Source organism: Gordionus sp. m RMFG-2023, chromosome 2 (genome assembly GCF_954871325.1).
Source record: "Gordionus sp. m RMFG-2023 chromosome 2, tfGorSpeb1-WG-v2, whole genome shotgun sequence".
In the NCBI taxonomy this organism is placed as follows: Eukaryota; Metazoa; Nematomorpha; class Gordioida; order Chordodea; family Parachordodidae; genus Gordionus; species Gordionus sp. m RMFG-2023.
The window spans coordinates 24,538,899-24,555,993 of record NC_088776.1 but is presented as its reverse complement, the minus strand read 5'-3'; the positions used below and the strand labels follow the sequence as shown (position 1 = coordinate 24,555,993).

The following is a 17,095-nucleotide window of genomic DNA, read 5'->3' as shown; positions in this document are numbered from 1 at the left end:
TTTTCTCTATAATAGTAATTTTATCTTTGAAAATAATTTTTTTTTAACCCAATTAGTTCCCTCATAAAATTAACATGAAGCAACACGGCAAAACGATTCGATTCGAGTCTATTTTTTAAAATGGCTAATTCAATATTTTGGCCAGAAAAATGCCTAAGCCTCGAGATTTTGCTGATAATTGTCTTAATCTTTGTACCATCCATGACAATAATCTTCAAGCTTGTATAATATTTTTTTGGATAAAATATTGAGTTAACAGTTTTTAAACCACTCAAATCGAGCTGTTTAATAACACTAGTATTTATTAAATTTTTTATTGATTCATCTATAGTAAATATAAGATAAAGATAATAAATTTAAAACTCTCTCTGGTGGTTTCAATATTGACACATTATGGAAACTTTATAAGCAGTTTCTATTTTTATCTAAATAAGTGGTACGTTATATGATTTACACTACCACCTTGTTCTTCTGGGATTTAACTTTCCAATACCAGAATATATTATCCTATGCATGTATATTACTCAGGAAGCATCTCTAGGTCATAATTAATATGGAAAGCAAGCTTAGAGTTTAAATAATCTTTGTAATTGGCCATTTTTCACATACACATGGAGAGTTAAATACCTCCTGATTCGCTAGGATTTATGGGCTTATTTATTCCAATTAGCATTGAATTAAAGAATATCGATAAATAATTCGATTATATAATTGTTATAGATATCGGTTGGATGTAATGTATTAATTTTTAATTCAACTTAACTTGATAAGGATTCAAGCGAAGATCCTTAATATGGCATATCGACATATTCATTAATATTTTCAAAAAATCTAAAATTTTGGCTGAAAAATAAATAAGCTAATTTAAAAATGATAAAAAATAAGAATTTTAGATATTGAAAAGTGGCAGTGGTAATACAATATACCATATTAATATGGAAAATAAAATTATGTAAAAATAAAAATAAATATCAGAATGATAAATATAATATTTAAGAGTATATAGTTTAAAAAATATATATTTATTTAATAAATTTAAATTATAAAAAAAATGCAGCATAAAACGTGTTTTTGATAAACGTGCCAAAATATAAAAATAAAAATAACTCCTCCGCACTCATTCAAATGTCGCCATGTTGAAACCAATATTGCAGGAAAGCTTAAGATTATTTATTAAGATATCTAAATCTTATCGATGTAATAAATTATTAATAATAATGCTTAAATAAAAAATCAGAATAGGAACGCAAAAATTCACTTCTTCTCGGTCTCAGGTTTTAACAACATGCTTTATTATTTTTATTTTATGGAAGACCGTGGCCAGTTTTTAGGGACCTGATCATGGAGATTTTTATAATTATTTATATTATATAGTCATTGATTTTATAAAATTCTTTCCTTATATAACAATCGAAGTTATTTTTTCTAACTTAATTTTTAACGTAACATAAAGAAATGATGATATATCAAGTTTGTGGCAAGCATGAAATAATATAGTCTCATTTGATCATGAAGTACGAATTATTAAAAAAACTTAGACGTTACGTAACTACAAATAAATATCACATAATATTATTATTTAACACTTATATACCTGTTTGGCCTTTCCCGAGAGTTTTTTCCAATTTAAATGGCCCCACATGTTGCACTAGTATATTTTGTTGCAGAGAAGAATAGTTTCTAAATTTCTTTTCTTGTGGTGCAGACATCCACTCCTCAAGAATATCCTTATGAATATAACTTCAATATGAGGACCTAATTGGCTAGTATTTTATGTATCTTGTTTTAAACTATATTGGCGAATGGTCTGTTCATCATTTTTAGATATACCTTACATTTCAAAAATATGAAATATGTGGAAATAATATATATATATAATGTTTAAAAAACTGATTTATTTATATAATGCCGAAAATCAATAATTTTTATCATTTTTTATAGCTTATAATATAATATTCTTATACATCATTAACTCGAATTATTTTTTAATCTATAATACTACAATATATTCGTGTAGATAAAGTATAAATAAATTTATCGATATTTATTATACAGTAAATCAATATTATAATATTTTAGAAATTTTTATAATTATACATGGTAAATTTAAGATAAACCCCATATAAGGTATATTTTTTATTAATTCGTATTCCTATTTTTTTGAAAACATATCCATTTTCTTGGATTTTATAAATTTATAATGCATGATTTTTAATTTTCAAATTTATTAGCGACAACAATATATTTTAACATAAATCATAATTATTTTCTATTCGAGCAATAATTTTGAGCACTCTAAAACCCTCCCTTCTATATATTTTTTATTATAAAATTTGGTGCTCTTTGGGAGATGTAAAGGACAAGCACCAGAATCGTAACCTGAGAGTAATTCCCAGTAGATTTTTGGGCCCCTAACATAATTAAACCTTTCTATATCTAGTATACATATATTCAAATAAAAGACACTTACTTACGTACAAATAGAACTTTATAGCATAAATTAAAAAATTATTGAAAATATATACAAAATGATTGTATAGTGAATATAAATAGATTACATGATTATTAAAATATATTTTACATTTATTTCCTTCATGTTTAGAAGTTGTGGCAAAATTATAGTTTGGGTGTATATATATTAAATGCTTATATCTAAATGATTTAATCTCATTTAAGAGGATCATGTATGTTAGCTTTGAGTTTAACTTTGGAAAGTTACCTTTCGCAATTACAGTCTTCGTTAATATTAGCATAACAAACACCGTATTCTCTATTAATAAATTATAAATTATAATGAGGGATGTAAATCCTTCTACAAAAAAAGGGTCCAGGTCCGAGTTCGGGTACAGTAATAAAATTTATAAAGGGTCCGGGTTCAGAGAATAAAAAAAATGACTCAAAATAAGACTTTTTTTTATTCATTTATTAGTATACTTTAATATATACACATTCATAATTTACAAATAAAAAATTTAAAAATGAAATAATTTATATTTTAAATGTTTTATTCAATCGCACAATTATAATATCTTATAAAATATCATCCTTGAGACTTCTACGTAAATTAGACAATATATATTTCAAAGATGAAAATCCATGTTCTACGCTTACTTAAAATAGATAGTTATCTTTATAATACATAAATTATTGTACGTGTGTCACCGGTTCACCATGACGATTCTAGACAAAATATATAATTCTGGATATATTGAAGAATTTTCTTCCCAGAATTTTAAAATATTTGTATCCTTAATTATTCTCTTAACTTCTAAAAACTTTTCTATTAAAGATGTAATTGGCATTTTTTTGATTCTCCGTTCTATCTGATGATAATTTGATTTTTTTTCTCTATCTAGAGTAAAATTTCTAGATCACCAATGTTACTATCATTATTATCAACCAGTAGGTATTATTGTCGTAGCCTCCAATATATTGTAAATAATGGAGTTTTTCATATGCCATAAATCCTTGAGATGGTCTTTAGCCATTTGTTTTTGCTCAATACTCAATAAAACTTGATATCGAGGGTCTAAATATATAGAAGCTTATACGACACTATTTTGTAAATATTGTTGCTCTCGATTTTACATATTTTATAATATTTCTGAAAAGGATGAGTAAATCTCTCTAAATCAATCGGCATCTAATCCATATGTCATAAAAATCAGTTAAATATAATTGTTCTGATTAAATCTTAATGTTGTTATTTTTAAAGGAACTAATACAATAGTAAGGTCCTTTTGGCACCAATCCTCTTCCGAAAAAATGATTTCACAATCTCATATAATAAAATAATTACAGAAATCTTTCGAACTTAATAATTGTTCTAGCTTCATACAAATTGAGGACCAACGTGTTGTGCAATCTTATAATGCCATTGACCTTTTCATTGATTTTAATATTCTTACAATTGTGGGAGTTCTTAAATATTTATCAACATCCCTTGCTTTATCAATGATAGTTTTAAAGTGATTATTTTTTAGGCAATGCCAATTATAGAGTGTGGTCTGCACATCTAATGTAATATATATCTGTGGGGAAATCTATTAATAAATTTACATATAAAATATTATTACCTACACTAAAAAATATTTTATGATATCAATCTATAAATAAAGGAAGTCCAGAAAAAAAATTGAAAGAAAAACGCGAAGATAAAATAAATGATTCCGAAAAAAAGTTAAAATTAAAAAAATATTTCTATTTTTAAATTATTTTTTATGACACCTAGAATCCTTAGACCCTCCACTTTTAAAAAGAGTCCGGGTTTAAGTTCGGGTACAGCCAGAATGCGAGAGTTCAGGAGGGTTCAGGGTCCGGGTTCGGGTTCACTTCCCTGATTATAATATTTAATATAATGTGTCAAATAATTTTATAAGATTCTAAGGATTAAAAAAATTAAAAGTGTTGACAATATATTTTATGCTTCTAAATTGTTTATAAATCTAATTAAAGAATGTAAAATCCATAATCTTAAGTGTAAGCATAATATGTTAAGGTCATAACCTAAGCATTAAATATTAATTTATATTTAATAGTACAACATATTATTATGTATTGTATTATATTTAATATATTTTAAGTACTATATATGTAATACTAGCAATAGGAATCTACTTTAATTTTGTAACTGAACTTAAAGACGTAATTCGTGGGAAAGAAATTAATAATAGATAATACAAATTGTTATTTAAATAAAATTTGGGTGGCTCAAAAAAAACATTTCATTTTAAAATCTTTACAACTTTAAAAGGCATAACTGTTTAAATTTAATATTTTTAAAAAATTTAACATTACATCCTCAAATTTTTTAAGAATTTAATTGTCCTTGACAATAACTTAAGCAAGACCCATAATATTTTTTTCCAAAAATGGGCTAGAGTATGTTGGACTACAAATGTTCGCCTTATTAAAAATTTACACTAATAATAAGTTTATATGTCTATTCTTAAGAACTAAAGTCCTCTTCGATTTGCTCTACAATTGCTTAATACAGTGAATGTAGACTCGGGGTCTTGTTTTAGGAATATAAATCGCATATATCAAAGTCGCTTTAAAGTTCGATGAACTGCACGAATCTTACACTATAAATAATTCAGGAATCAAACTTTGTAATTTCAATTTCTATCCTCATAGCATAATTTTATCAATATAAGATCTTCTTTTGATGTATCTATAATTTTCAAAGGCGTTTAATAATCCGATTTGTTTAATAACCTAAATATTTTATGTTATAATTTAATACTTAGGAAATATTTGGAAAAAAGCTTACGTCCTCCTATAATCTAACATAATAAGCCTATCTAACCCCAAAATATGAATTTCAAAAATAAACGAATAATGCACTTAAGAATTGTAAAGATTTCAAAACGAAGAGTTTTTTATGAACTACTGGATATATAATAATAGTAGATCTCGGCGAATAATATATATGTGAGATCTTCAGGCCGGAAAAAAACCTGACCTATTATTATTTTGAAACAAGAATAGGATTATAAGAAAAAATTGTAATGGATATCTCTGACGGTCTCCAATAATGTAATGTATTATAAAATTTTAAGTCGCTATTAGGGAGAGACAGAAACAGACTTAGGTAGATCTGCAAAGCCAAGACCTATCCCCACGACACGTTGGCTTAGTTGCATTATGTATGGGATTTAGTAATAAGTTTGTAGATGAAAGAATTGAGCAATTATTATATTTTTAGTCGTTTAAGCCAATTTTCCAAATCTACTAAACCAAGTTACCGATAATTATCACTTTGGCCTCTGGTTCTTTTTAAAAATGATAGCAGCTCAAATTTGGCATAGATTAATATAAATAAAAAGCTTTGATATTAACGAATTTTCTCTGGCAAGCACCTGAAGATTGAGCCGAATTAGCCAATATTTATCCATTATCCAACTATAGTTAGAACCAGTTTTTCAAGGTTTAAACCGAATCGGCAGGTTAGGTCGGGTGTGATTAAATCTAGTTTTTGGATGATTCGGGTAGAGAAATTATGTCCATCGGTAGGTTCGGGTGTGGAAATATTTTTTTTACAATTTTAAATTTAATAACTGATATCCATGGTTCCGAATTAATTCTCACCGCTACCCTTCAGGTTCATATAAAGATATCAGGTTAGGATTCAGGTTTGATTTGTAAATAATAATAACAATACGGTTCAGTTTGAACCCTTAAAACCGGTTTGAACCTTTCCGCGTTCAAACTTAGAATGCGTATAAAGAGACCCATATTTTAAATTTTAATACCAAATCCCATATATAAAGCAAACTCACGCTTATTATATAATTATTCCATACTCGCGTTTCCAGAAACTTTCCATGGAAGGAGGGGGAGGGGATAATTTTTTTTTGGAGCATTAAAAATTTATTAATATCAATAAGTAATGGTTTAATTTAGGCCTATTCAAAAACGAATCGAATAATTTGTCGATACGAATATACCAATATTAAATTATCTGTTTGAATACGAATAAATATTTATTTAATTAGAATATAATGAATAATTCGCATTATTTAAAAAAAAAACAAATAATTTGAATAATTTGATTGTTCGATAATTTGTTTTTTTTATTAAAATTAATCATTTTAAAAAAATTATATAAAAATTGTTAAATATAATTATTTTCAAATTTATATTAAACAATATAGAATATATATACTTAATTTCGTAGTTTCCCTGCACCATTTTTAAACCTTTTAAAATATTACCCGCCTTTTCTTAATTTTATTGGATATTTTTTCCTAAAATCAATATTTCAAATTCAAACTCTAATAAAGATATAAATCAGAGACCTGAAAAGGTACCATTTACAGGCCTTTGCAGGGCCTGGCCTGATTATTTTAAATTATGTTTATATTTAATTTTTATAGTTAATAATGATGATTTAAAATATTTGGTTTTAAATCTTTTTAAAAAAATTTTCAAGCCCTGCCCGGGTATATTTAAAAAAATTAAAATACGGCCCGGCTGATGTATCCGGGTCTGGCATAGGGCCAGGCCTGCATGTCTCTGATATAAATTAATAATCAAAATAAAATTTATTTTTTAAATACATTTATTTGGATTAATTATTATTGGGGGAAAAGTGATATCTGTTTATAATGTCTTATTTAAGAATTTTATAAATTATCACAATATGGGATATTATGTATAAGGAGCTAACCTAGTATTCCTTTATTTAAATATTAAAAAACCTAAATTAGACACTAATTTAATTAATATTAGCAACAGCTTTATCACCAGACTCAAACATTTTTTTTCTTTTTAAATTAGGATCTTAATTATATGTATGTTAAACATTCTTTTAGTATAAACCAGACTCATTGGAAACGGAATTAGTTTTATGCTCGGGGTTGGGTGGGAAATTGTTTATTTTAAATTTATTGTTTTGGGTCGAGAAATTTTTCTTCTTAGGATCGGGTTAGGTTTAAAAACAATTCACTTTTAAGTTTCTACTCAGAATGCTCAAATATAATTAGCGCTTCTAAAACATTTTTCAACCTTTTTTGAGACCCCGGTATAAAAAACATTGTTTTTTTTTGCACGCATGAATGACTAGAGCTAGTATTGCCATGCTATCATTTTTCCTTATAAAAAAAATTGCTAATGATTAATGTTGGTTATCATTTTTTTATGGAAATCTTCAATGAATAGAAAATTCCAATAGATAGTGTTTAATTAAATTGAATTAAAGATATTATGGAATTAAATAATTACTAGAAAAATGTCTCTTATCACTTTATATATATGTAGGAAAAAAAATTCAAAAGCAAATTTATATGTAACCAAAAAAATCAATACTATTTATGTTTTGTTTTGTTGTATATGACATTAAAATATTAATCATTTAGTTACCATAAATATCCAAAACATAGCAAGATTTTTTTCGATTTTTTTCTTCTTCTGAGGACCTAAATAATATCGATTTTATTGTACGTTTTGAAAAACAAAACTATTTAAACACTCTCCCATAAATCTTTATCATGTTTTAAAATATTTTTTAAAATAGACCAGGGTTATTTATATTAATCTTTGTTTGTTAACATCATTACTTGGAATTGTTTTGGTCAATCAAGATGTTTCTCAAGGTCATAAAATTTATAATCTATTCGTTAAAAATAAAAAAAAAATAGATTCTCCCATAAAAATAAAAAATCTTGGCAGACATGGAATGATATAACCAAGAAAAACAGTAATGAATGTATATGCATTATAATATAAGTGGTGTTGATCATCTTGTGGAAAGAGGAGACTCTTTTAAAAATTTATAATATATTATGAAAAGATAAAAAAGAATCATAAATTTTGGAGTAAATAGCCCACCATCCAAGGGGTTGAGATCTTCTTAATTCCTAACAACGTCAGTGAATATAGAAAGTTTTTTTAAAAAGGCTTATTCATTATGTTAGAGGAAATAATCAAACTTTTTCGATCACAATGCTTAAATTTTAATATTAATTAAAATGTAGAGAAGACTGGGGAAAACGATCGGTATTTTGCATTTTTACCATAAAAATTTAAAAAGCAGGCTAAGCAGAACAAATTATAAATTTATATCTAGCTTAATTCCTAACCTATAAAATAAAAGTGTAACTCTCTACCTATAATATTTTAGAAGCTATAATTAATTATGTGAGACATGTTATTTTATCCCGTACCCAGGGTAAAATGGCTAAGTACCAGGGTAAAGTGGTTAAAATTAATTAGAATAGAATTTCATTGTTTTATTGAACAAAATATAGCAAATTAGACATTTATTTCTTACTTTTAATTATAAAGTAATAAATAAAATATTAAAATGTAACGAAATTATCAAAAAATTATAAAGTAATAAATACAATAATAGAATCTAAAGAATTTATCAAAACAAAATAACACATTTTGAGAGTGCCCATTTTAGGCACATCATACATTTCAACCACCTTTGCGACTATAATTTTTATTCCATATAACACAAAGTATTGATTAATGTTACCCTTTGCTCAGAAATATCTTTTTATGTTTTAGACATTAATATTTAAAAATTATCTTTTAGCAGTTTTAATTAAACTGAACATTTTCATCGTTTTGCCCATAAAAGCTGAACCCCAAAGTGATATTATGTAAATCATTATTGCGTGTTTATGAACTTCAAATGAATTTTATTTCAGAAGACTTTAAGGAACATGGTAAAATAGAGGTTTTTTCTTTTTTATAAATTTTGGATAAAAAATCGGATTTTTGGAAAAGAACCAGGAAATTTTCCAAAAGATATATAAAATACATATTTAAATCAATTTAGAGTCTTAATTCTCAAATTTTAAAAAAAATTTCGTGTTAAGAAATGGAAATGTTATAAGGCAAAAAGGAAAATGCATAATTTAATTTAAAAAAAATATTTATAAAAAAAACGGGATTATGGATAAGTAGCCACAAGAGGAGAGATATCATGTGAATGGTTCACAATTTATAGAATAATTAAGCACTAAATATTGCATGGATATCGTGTTTCAAATCATTAAGTTAGCTTTATTTTTCTTACCTTATTTATAACTCTTGCTTGGATAGCTTATTATGCTGACATCCCGAAAATGAGTGCAAATTAGCTTGGTATAGTACAGTGGCGTATCCAGAATTTACTTATAGGGGGTGGGGAATTTTTTGGGGGTGGCTTCGCCCTTAAACCCCTTTTACAGCTTTCCCCCGGCCTTCGGCTGGGTCTTATAGCTATTCTATTAAATTATTCATAATTTAATAATAATTATATTTCTATTTTTAACTATTATTTACTAATTCTTGCTTATGGATATTACAAGCCTATTTTTTATTATTTCAAGTTAGGTATATTATATTTAATAAAGTTTTTTTAAATGTAAAGTTGAAATAAAGTGTAATGTCATTTTTTTTATAAAATTTGCTTTTAAAACTAGCCTCAGCTTAAATTTTCATACAATATAAGTAGAATATAATTTTTTTATTGAAAATACTGATAGTAGTGTGTATAAAATATTGACTAGAAAATAATTAAATTAACAAGTTTTTTCTAACTTCTTATCAAATACAATATTATACAAAATATTTTCTATAATTATAATGTGATTTATAATTTTCGTGGGAATGTTGCCAATTCATCAAGAATTTTGTTTGTCGTTGGAACCAAATCTCTGTGGATATTTAACAGAGCTAACCCATTTAGCCGAGATTCAGTACTTCGTAAATAGTTTTCAATCTTCACAAGTTGGAAAAAATCCTTTCATTCGTACATTTTGTAATAGGCAAACATGCATTAGCTTAAAATGAATTTGTGATGGGGGAGGCGGGAGGATTCCCCCCCCCCCCATTGGTTACGCGCTTGGTATAGTATTCAATTTCCTCAAGTTGTGCATTTCACCCTTCTTTGAAAATAATTTTTTAAAATAAATATTATAAAAAGGAAAATGATGTGAATGGTAATAGTCATGGAACAACAATCTATAATCAGAACTGGGCAAATATCAAGAAATGTGTATTCGAATATAAATACAAATACACTTCAAAAAAAGTATTTGTTGAACAAATATATAATACAAATACTAAATTCGCACAAAAATTTAAAAAAAAGTATTTATTATTTGCAAAAGAATATAAATTTTCAATTTTATAATATTGATATTTTGTTTTACAGTTGATATTCAAACCAAAAATGAGATTGGAGCCATCCTCTTTCTTTATATTGTGATCATCGTGCAAAGCCTGGCCCGTTAGGATTTACAGATTATCCAACTTATTTAAATGTTTGTCTGGGTTGATGATAATCGAGTGAAATTTGATACTGAAAAAGTAACATTATTAGAAATTAAGAAGAATGAAATAAAAAGAATTAGGGCCATAGAACGGGTGCAAAATTATGAAATCCAAAAGGAACGGGAGCCCTTATTCCGGTAACGTTACAAAAAATAATATAAAAATCACAATTTAATTTTTATTACTTAATATATTAGTGTTTTATTAATTTAATAATTATATTATATAATGTAATTACAAATAGCATGTAAAATATGCATAAAATAACATATATAGAAATAAAATTTAAAATCCATATTAAAAATATTTAAAAAAAAAGAAGTTAAAAATAGTAAGCTTCCTCTGGTGACGGCCAAATAATGATGGAAGTATATCTCGTGGTTCGAGATGTGAAGTGACATCATCTTTGAATAGTAGATATTTCATTCATTCTATCGTACCTTACATATTTATATCTGTTAACGAGACAATGGAATGGATGTCTCGCTTTAAAATCGACCATAACCCAACATTTTATACATTTATAAGGTAGAGATATGTTAAAGCCTATGCCGATAGAAGCATATCGAAATACCTTATTTGTCAAGATATTTATTTAATATAATTGGATAAGTTTTCTAACCATTCGTGGCCTGATATATTCATTATCAATGAACGAAGCTTAATATTTCTCTGTATCATTGCTCAAAAGTAGATAATTGATGGAGAGCGACATGACAACAGAATCCCAATCCTTTTGTAAATTAGAGTTGACCAATTGAGCCAAAAGATGGTAGCAGATTAGTTTAACAAAGCAACCCTCAAAAGATTTAATTTAAGAATGAGATTTTTGTTTTTTAATAGAGGAAATAAAAGAAACTATTGACAAGGGTAATGATGATCGTAAGCAAGTCCGCCAGAACTATGTAGGTCAAATTTTAGGTTGACTATATTCTTTAATATATTTGAAGTATAGAAGAAAATAAATAAGCGCCTGATGATCTGAGCAAAACTGAATTTTTAGAATATTAAAATTAAATAAAACGTCTGATGGGGGTAAATGTAATGATGCAAAATCATTCCATTTGAGCCGATTTTTGAAATGACTAACTCAATATTTTATCCAGGAAAATATTACGCAAGTCTGAAGATTTCGCTCATATATGGTACTAAAGTTTGGACATCTATTAGCCAAATCTTGAGGCTTCGGCAATATTTTTCAGAGAAAATATTGAAATAGTCATTTTAAAAAATAGGCTCAGGTGACGATTTTGCATTAGTAGGTAAATGCTTGAGAATATTTTACTCTTGACTATATATATTATTCATATTTTTGTAAGAATGTTTGAATTCATGTAGATCCTCCTATTGGTGACTTGAGAACGAAGATTTCATCTTTAATCACAGGGGTAAAAAGATCAATAATTGGTGCAAAAAATTAGTAGTTGAGTATATTTTATATAATTCAAGAATAAATTTAGTTGTTAAAAATTTAAAATATTCACAGCTTCAATTATTTCACTGATAGAACCTGTGATAATATGGCATGTCTAATACCCACACATAGAGGTTGAGATTAAAATTAGAATTTATATTTTGATTATGCTGTATATGGGTAGGCAGAATAAAAGCAAACTGAGTGTACCACCTTGCTGTATTCCTTGAACAGTTTTTTTTACCATATCGTATTACGATAGGAGTACTGGCTAAAATAATCTGGTTAAACTTTTAAAAAGATTGGATTTAAAAATTAAGATTTGAAATATTGAAGGAATTTTTGATCAAGTCTAATAAATGCGTGTTCTGAAGCAAGATTATCCAAAGTAATTCTTGCCGCGTGGCTAGATGTTTCTCACCCTCTTTTAATATCAAGCCCTAATTGGTTTGGGGACAGCATATCTGATAAGAATATAAATATGATATGGCTTATTATATTTTAATATCTTATATATTTTAAAATGTTATATTTAACGCTATTTGAATATTATATTTGTCATACAATATTATAACTTTCCTACATTTAATATTATATTATTGTGCTCAATCTAATTGCATAGTATTAGAAATTAAATAACTACATAATTATAAAATACTATATATAGAAAAAAATTTATAAATAAAGATACCAATTGTTTTGACTATAAAATATTGGCGACGAGGTAAAAAAAAGATGCGGTCTTTGGTCTAGTTAAATATTAAATTGAATTGCATACTTTTTTTGTTTAAAAAAAATAAATAATAGATTTGTTTAGAAATTATGGATAAAATTACATTAAAGGAATTCAAAAAAGATGAATGTATTCTTGACGACTATGTACATCAAATATATGCTGAATGTTAAAAATATTCCTCAAACTGACGCCACTTTGAAAAAATTATTCATAGCATGGAGGAATAAATATTATAACTGATATAAAAATTACTATTTCCAAGAAATATTGATGATGTAGTATGGGCAGATCTATACAAAATTGCAAAACAACTTTATAAAGACGAAAGAACTGTTCTGGCATCTAGAATTAATTTCATTAGATTAAGTAGCGGACCTACAGAATCCGTACTGAGTTATTTAAAAACTATAAAGGAGCTAACCCGAAGATGCGAATTTGAAGATAATGTAGAACTAAGAATTCACGATCAATTAATCGCCGGACTAAAGATGTCACAACTAGATAAAAAACTACTAAGATACCTAAATACTAGAGACGAAGACCAATCGTTAAGCTTAAACAAAGTTATAGAAATGGCTTTAGCGATGGAATGGGCAGATTTAGAAATAAATAATACTATGGAAATTGTTTATAAAATCAAAGGGACGACTAAACATAATGACAATAATAAACGATTAAATCAAAATGATAATAATAATCGAGAGTATAATGATAATGATAATAAAACGAATCCCGGAAAAAAACCTTCGGAAAAAACCCCTGGAAAAAAACCCCTGGAAAAAACCCCCAGGAAAAAAAACCCACTGGAAAAAAACCACCAGGAAAAAAAAAACCCTCTTGAAAAAAACCTCGAAATTTTTTTTCGAATTTACTAAAGGTCTAATAATATCGGTATATTTTTATTTGGATTTATATAAGGTGTAGACAAATTAGTATTTTAGAAAAAAATTAATGATTTATCAATAAAATAAACAGATCTTATTGCAAATTTTGTCAAATTTAGTCTACTTAATATAGTAATTAAGGATGGATATTGTATTTATTACTATAGCAAAAATTTTTACGAAAATAAGTAATACATGGGTTATTTTACTGGGATATTTTTTTCCCAGTACCAATTTGAATATCAGCATTTTTTCTTGTTTAAGCACTGCGATCTTGTTTTCAGTCCCAACTACCTACACGCCATCGTTCAAGTTTGGTTTCATCGGCAGCCACCTCGCATTTCATATTTTTTAATCAATACCCAGATTGATGAGTGTTTATTCCCAACCAGATTAGAAAAACGATTTCTTTTTTTTCTTCGGGGTTTTTTTTCCGGGGGTTTTTTTTCCAGGGGTTTGTTTTTTTTTCCTATTACTTAATAAAACATACGTAAAAAGAGAACCGGTATAAGGTTATAATAACTACCACACAAATAATAATAATACAAGAAAACCGTGCTATTTTTGTAATCGTTTTCATGCTATTCGAAATTGTCCAGCATACGGAAAAACGTGCAACAAATATTGTAAAACTAGAGAAATGTTTAGTGGTAACCATCATTAATGCAACAATATGGATTAAAATAGGGAGGCCAAAACTTAGAATAGTTAGAGCTCCAACATATGGAAATAATACAATAAAAATTATGGGAGAAGCTTATGTAAAAGTTCTAGATGATAAAACAAAATGGTTTCCGTCATTAGTTACAAAATCAAATGATGCAGCACTATTTGTATTTCCATGGACTATAGAATCTGATCTATCGTTACCAACAAATGTAAAAATCAATATGATCAACAATAAATATAATAATAATGGTAACATGAATATTGACAAACTATATAAAGAATTTGCTACGGTGTTTGATTATAAATTAGGATTAATAAAAAATGTCGAACCAGTATTCAAAATAAACTGAAATGTTTGGAAGAAAATAACATAAAGAAAATAGATCCTTCAACAAAACCTGGAGTACTCCTATGTTAGTGGTATGTAAAACTTCAGAGGAACTACGATTATGTGGAGATTTCAAAGTAACATTAAATAAATTTCTACTAAAAGACTATTACATTCTACCAAGGTTTGAAGAATTAATTGCAAAGATCGCTAATGGAATAAATATACATTAGATCTCAAAGACGCATGTCTACAAATGAGTATTGACGAAGAATCGCAAGAATTATTTACATGGTAACACCAAATGACGTTTACCTTTTGGTGTAGCTATAGCACCAGTAATATTTCAACGATATACTGCTAACTATAAAGATACAGCAGTTTATTTAGATGATGTTATAATCACAGGGAAAAATGATACAGAACATATAGAGAATATAAAACAAGTCCTCAAAAAATTACAAAATAAGGGATTAAAAGTCAAAACAAGCAAAATAAATTTTATGAGAAAAAAGTTTCATATTTAGGATACATAATATATCAGAATAAAATACACCCAGATAAAATGAAAATAATAGCAATACAAAAATATCCAACTCCAAAAGATAGGCATGACATAAAATCATTTAGGTATATTAAACTATCATACATGGTTTATATCAAACTTACATGGAATTATAGCCGAATTACATAATAAAACTAGTAAAAATGTCAAATGGTATTGGACAAAAAAAGATGATACATTATATGAAAGAGCAAAAGGAATAGTAACAGAATAAAATACTATACAATTTTATAAACTGTAGAGTTAATATTAAAAACAGATGCCTCTTACTAAGAATTTGGAGCTGTACTGCAAAAATATGATAATGAAAACGAATTTCCAATAGCTTACACCTCGAGATCTTTACAAGACGCGGAAAAGTTATTCCACAATAGACAAAGAAGCTAAAGCAATAATAAACGGCGTAGAAAAATTTCCTATTTATATGGATGAAAGTTTAAAATATGAAAGGACCACAAACCTTTAATAAAGATATATGGTAATCACAGAGATTTAAGCTCATTAACAAACCAAAGATTTTTACGTTGGGCTTATAAATCATCTTCATATGATATAATGTAAAAGAATGGCGCTAATAATATAATTGCAGATGCTTTATCGCGAAATCCAATAGAGAAATATGATAGAATAACGAGCGAAAATAAAAGTGTGTATATAAGAAATCTTTCTTATGACACATTAACTCTATCAAGAAAAGAACTTGATGAAACCTCGAAGGACCCAATTTTAATAGTAAAAATATTAATAAATGGTACAAATATACAAAATCAAGCACCAGAATTACAAGCTTTTAGAAGAGGAATAGATGAAATAGAAAATGATAACGGTATTTTATTTTGGAATGGTAAATTAATCATTCCGTACTCCAAAAAGAGTTTTACATATATTGCATACGGGGCATCCAGGTATTACATTAATGGAATACATTACGAGACATTATATATGGTGGGAACTAGTAATATTTTAGCCAGGAAAATATTGCCTAGGCCTCGAGAGTATATGTCTAAACCTTTGTTCCTTCTCTGAGCAAAATCTTCAGGCTTGCGCAATATTTTTCTGAATGAAATATTGAGTTAGCCGTTTTTAATAATCGGCTCAAAACGAGCTGTTTAACAACACTAGTGGGAACAATTAGATAAAGATGTCGAAAACTAGTTAACAGCTGTGGAAGATATCAAAAACAATGCAGAGATATACTAGGTGTTGCCTTATACCAGGGGAACTGCCATCACAACCCTGGAAAAGGGAAGAAAAAGAAAAAATCGTAGGAAAACACGCCGACCAACTACGAACAAGGAAAGAACCAGTTGAAACCGAATCAATAAAAATAGATGACAATATAAAGTAAAGTTAGAAGATAAAATAAAACCAAGTCAAGAAGGAATTCAACCCCGATATCCAACGAGGGAACGAAGGCCAACAAAAAGATTTATAAATGAACTTGGTGGGAAATAAGATGCTATATTTTAAAAGGTTATATTCAACGTTATTTGAATATTATATTCGTCATACAATATTATAACTTTCCTACATTTAATATTATATTATTGAGATAAATCTAATTGCATAATATTAGAAGTTAAATTACATAATTATAAAATACTATATATAAAAAAGAATTTAAAATAAAGATGCCAAATGTTTTGACTATAAAATGGCTAATTTATAAATATTCATTTTTCTTTCTTTAATTTCAATTTGCTTCACATAACAAAATAATTACTTCATG

General features: G+C 26.9%; 2 protein-coding genes across 2 annotated transcripts in view; one reads left to right on the top strand and one right to left on the bottom strand.

The window, feature by feature from the left end:
* LOC135925538 (serine/threonine-protein kinase BRSK2-like) overlaps window positions 1–1,857 on the bottom strand; it is a 30,234-nt gene extending 28,377 nt beyond the window's left edge. Inside the window, exon 1 of the mRNA XM_065460927.1 lies at window positions 1,595–1,857. Within this exon, the coding sequence (XP_065316999.1) occupies window positions 1,595–1,709 (115 nt within the window). The 5' untranslated portion in view covers window positions 1,710–1,857. The remainder of the gene's footprint in view (window positions 1–1,594) is intronic.
* Window positions 1,858–12,543: 10,686 nt separating this feature from the next.
* On the top strand, window positions 12,544–13,795 carry LOC135924205 (putative uncharacterized protein DDB_G0288959). Its single transcript, XM_065459253.1, has 2 exons — window positions 12,544–12,572; window positions 13,183–13,795. The coding sequence occupies exons 1-2, from the start codon at window positions 12,544–12,546 to the stop codon at window positions 13,793–13,795; spliced, it is 642 nt and encodes a 213-aa protein (XP_065315325.1).
* The last annotated feature ends 3,300 nt before the right edge of the window (window positions 13,796–17,095 follow it).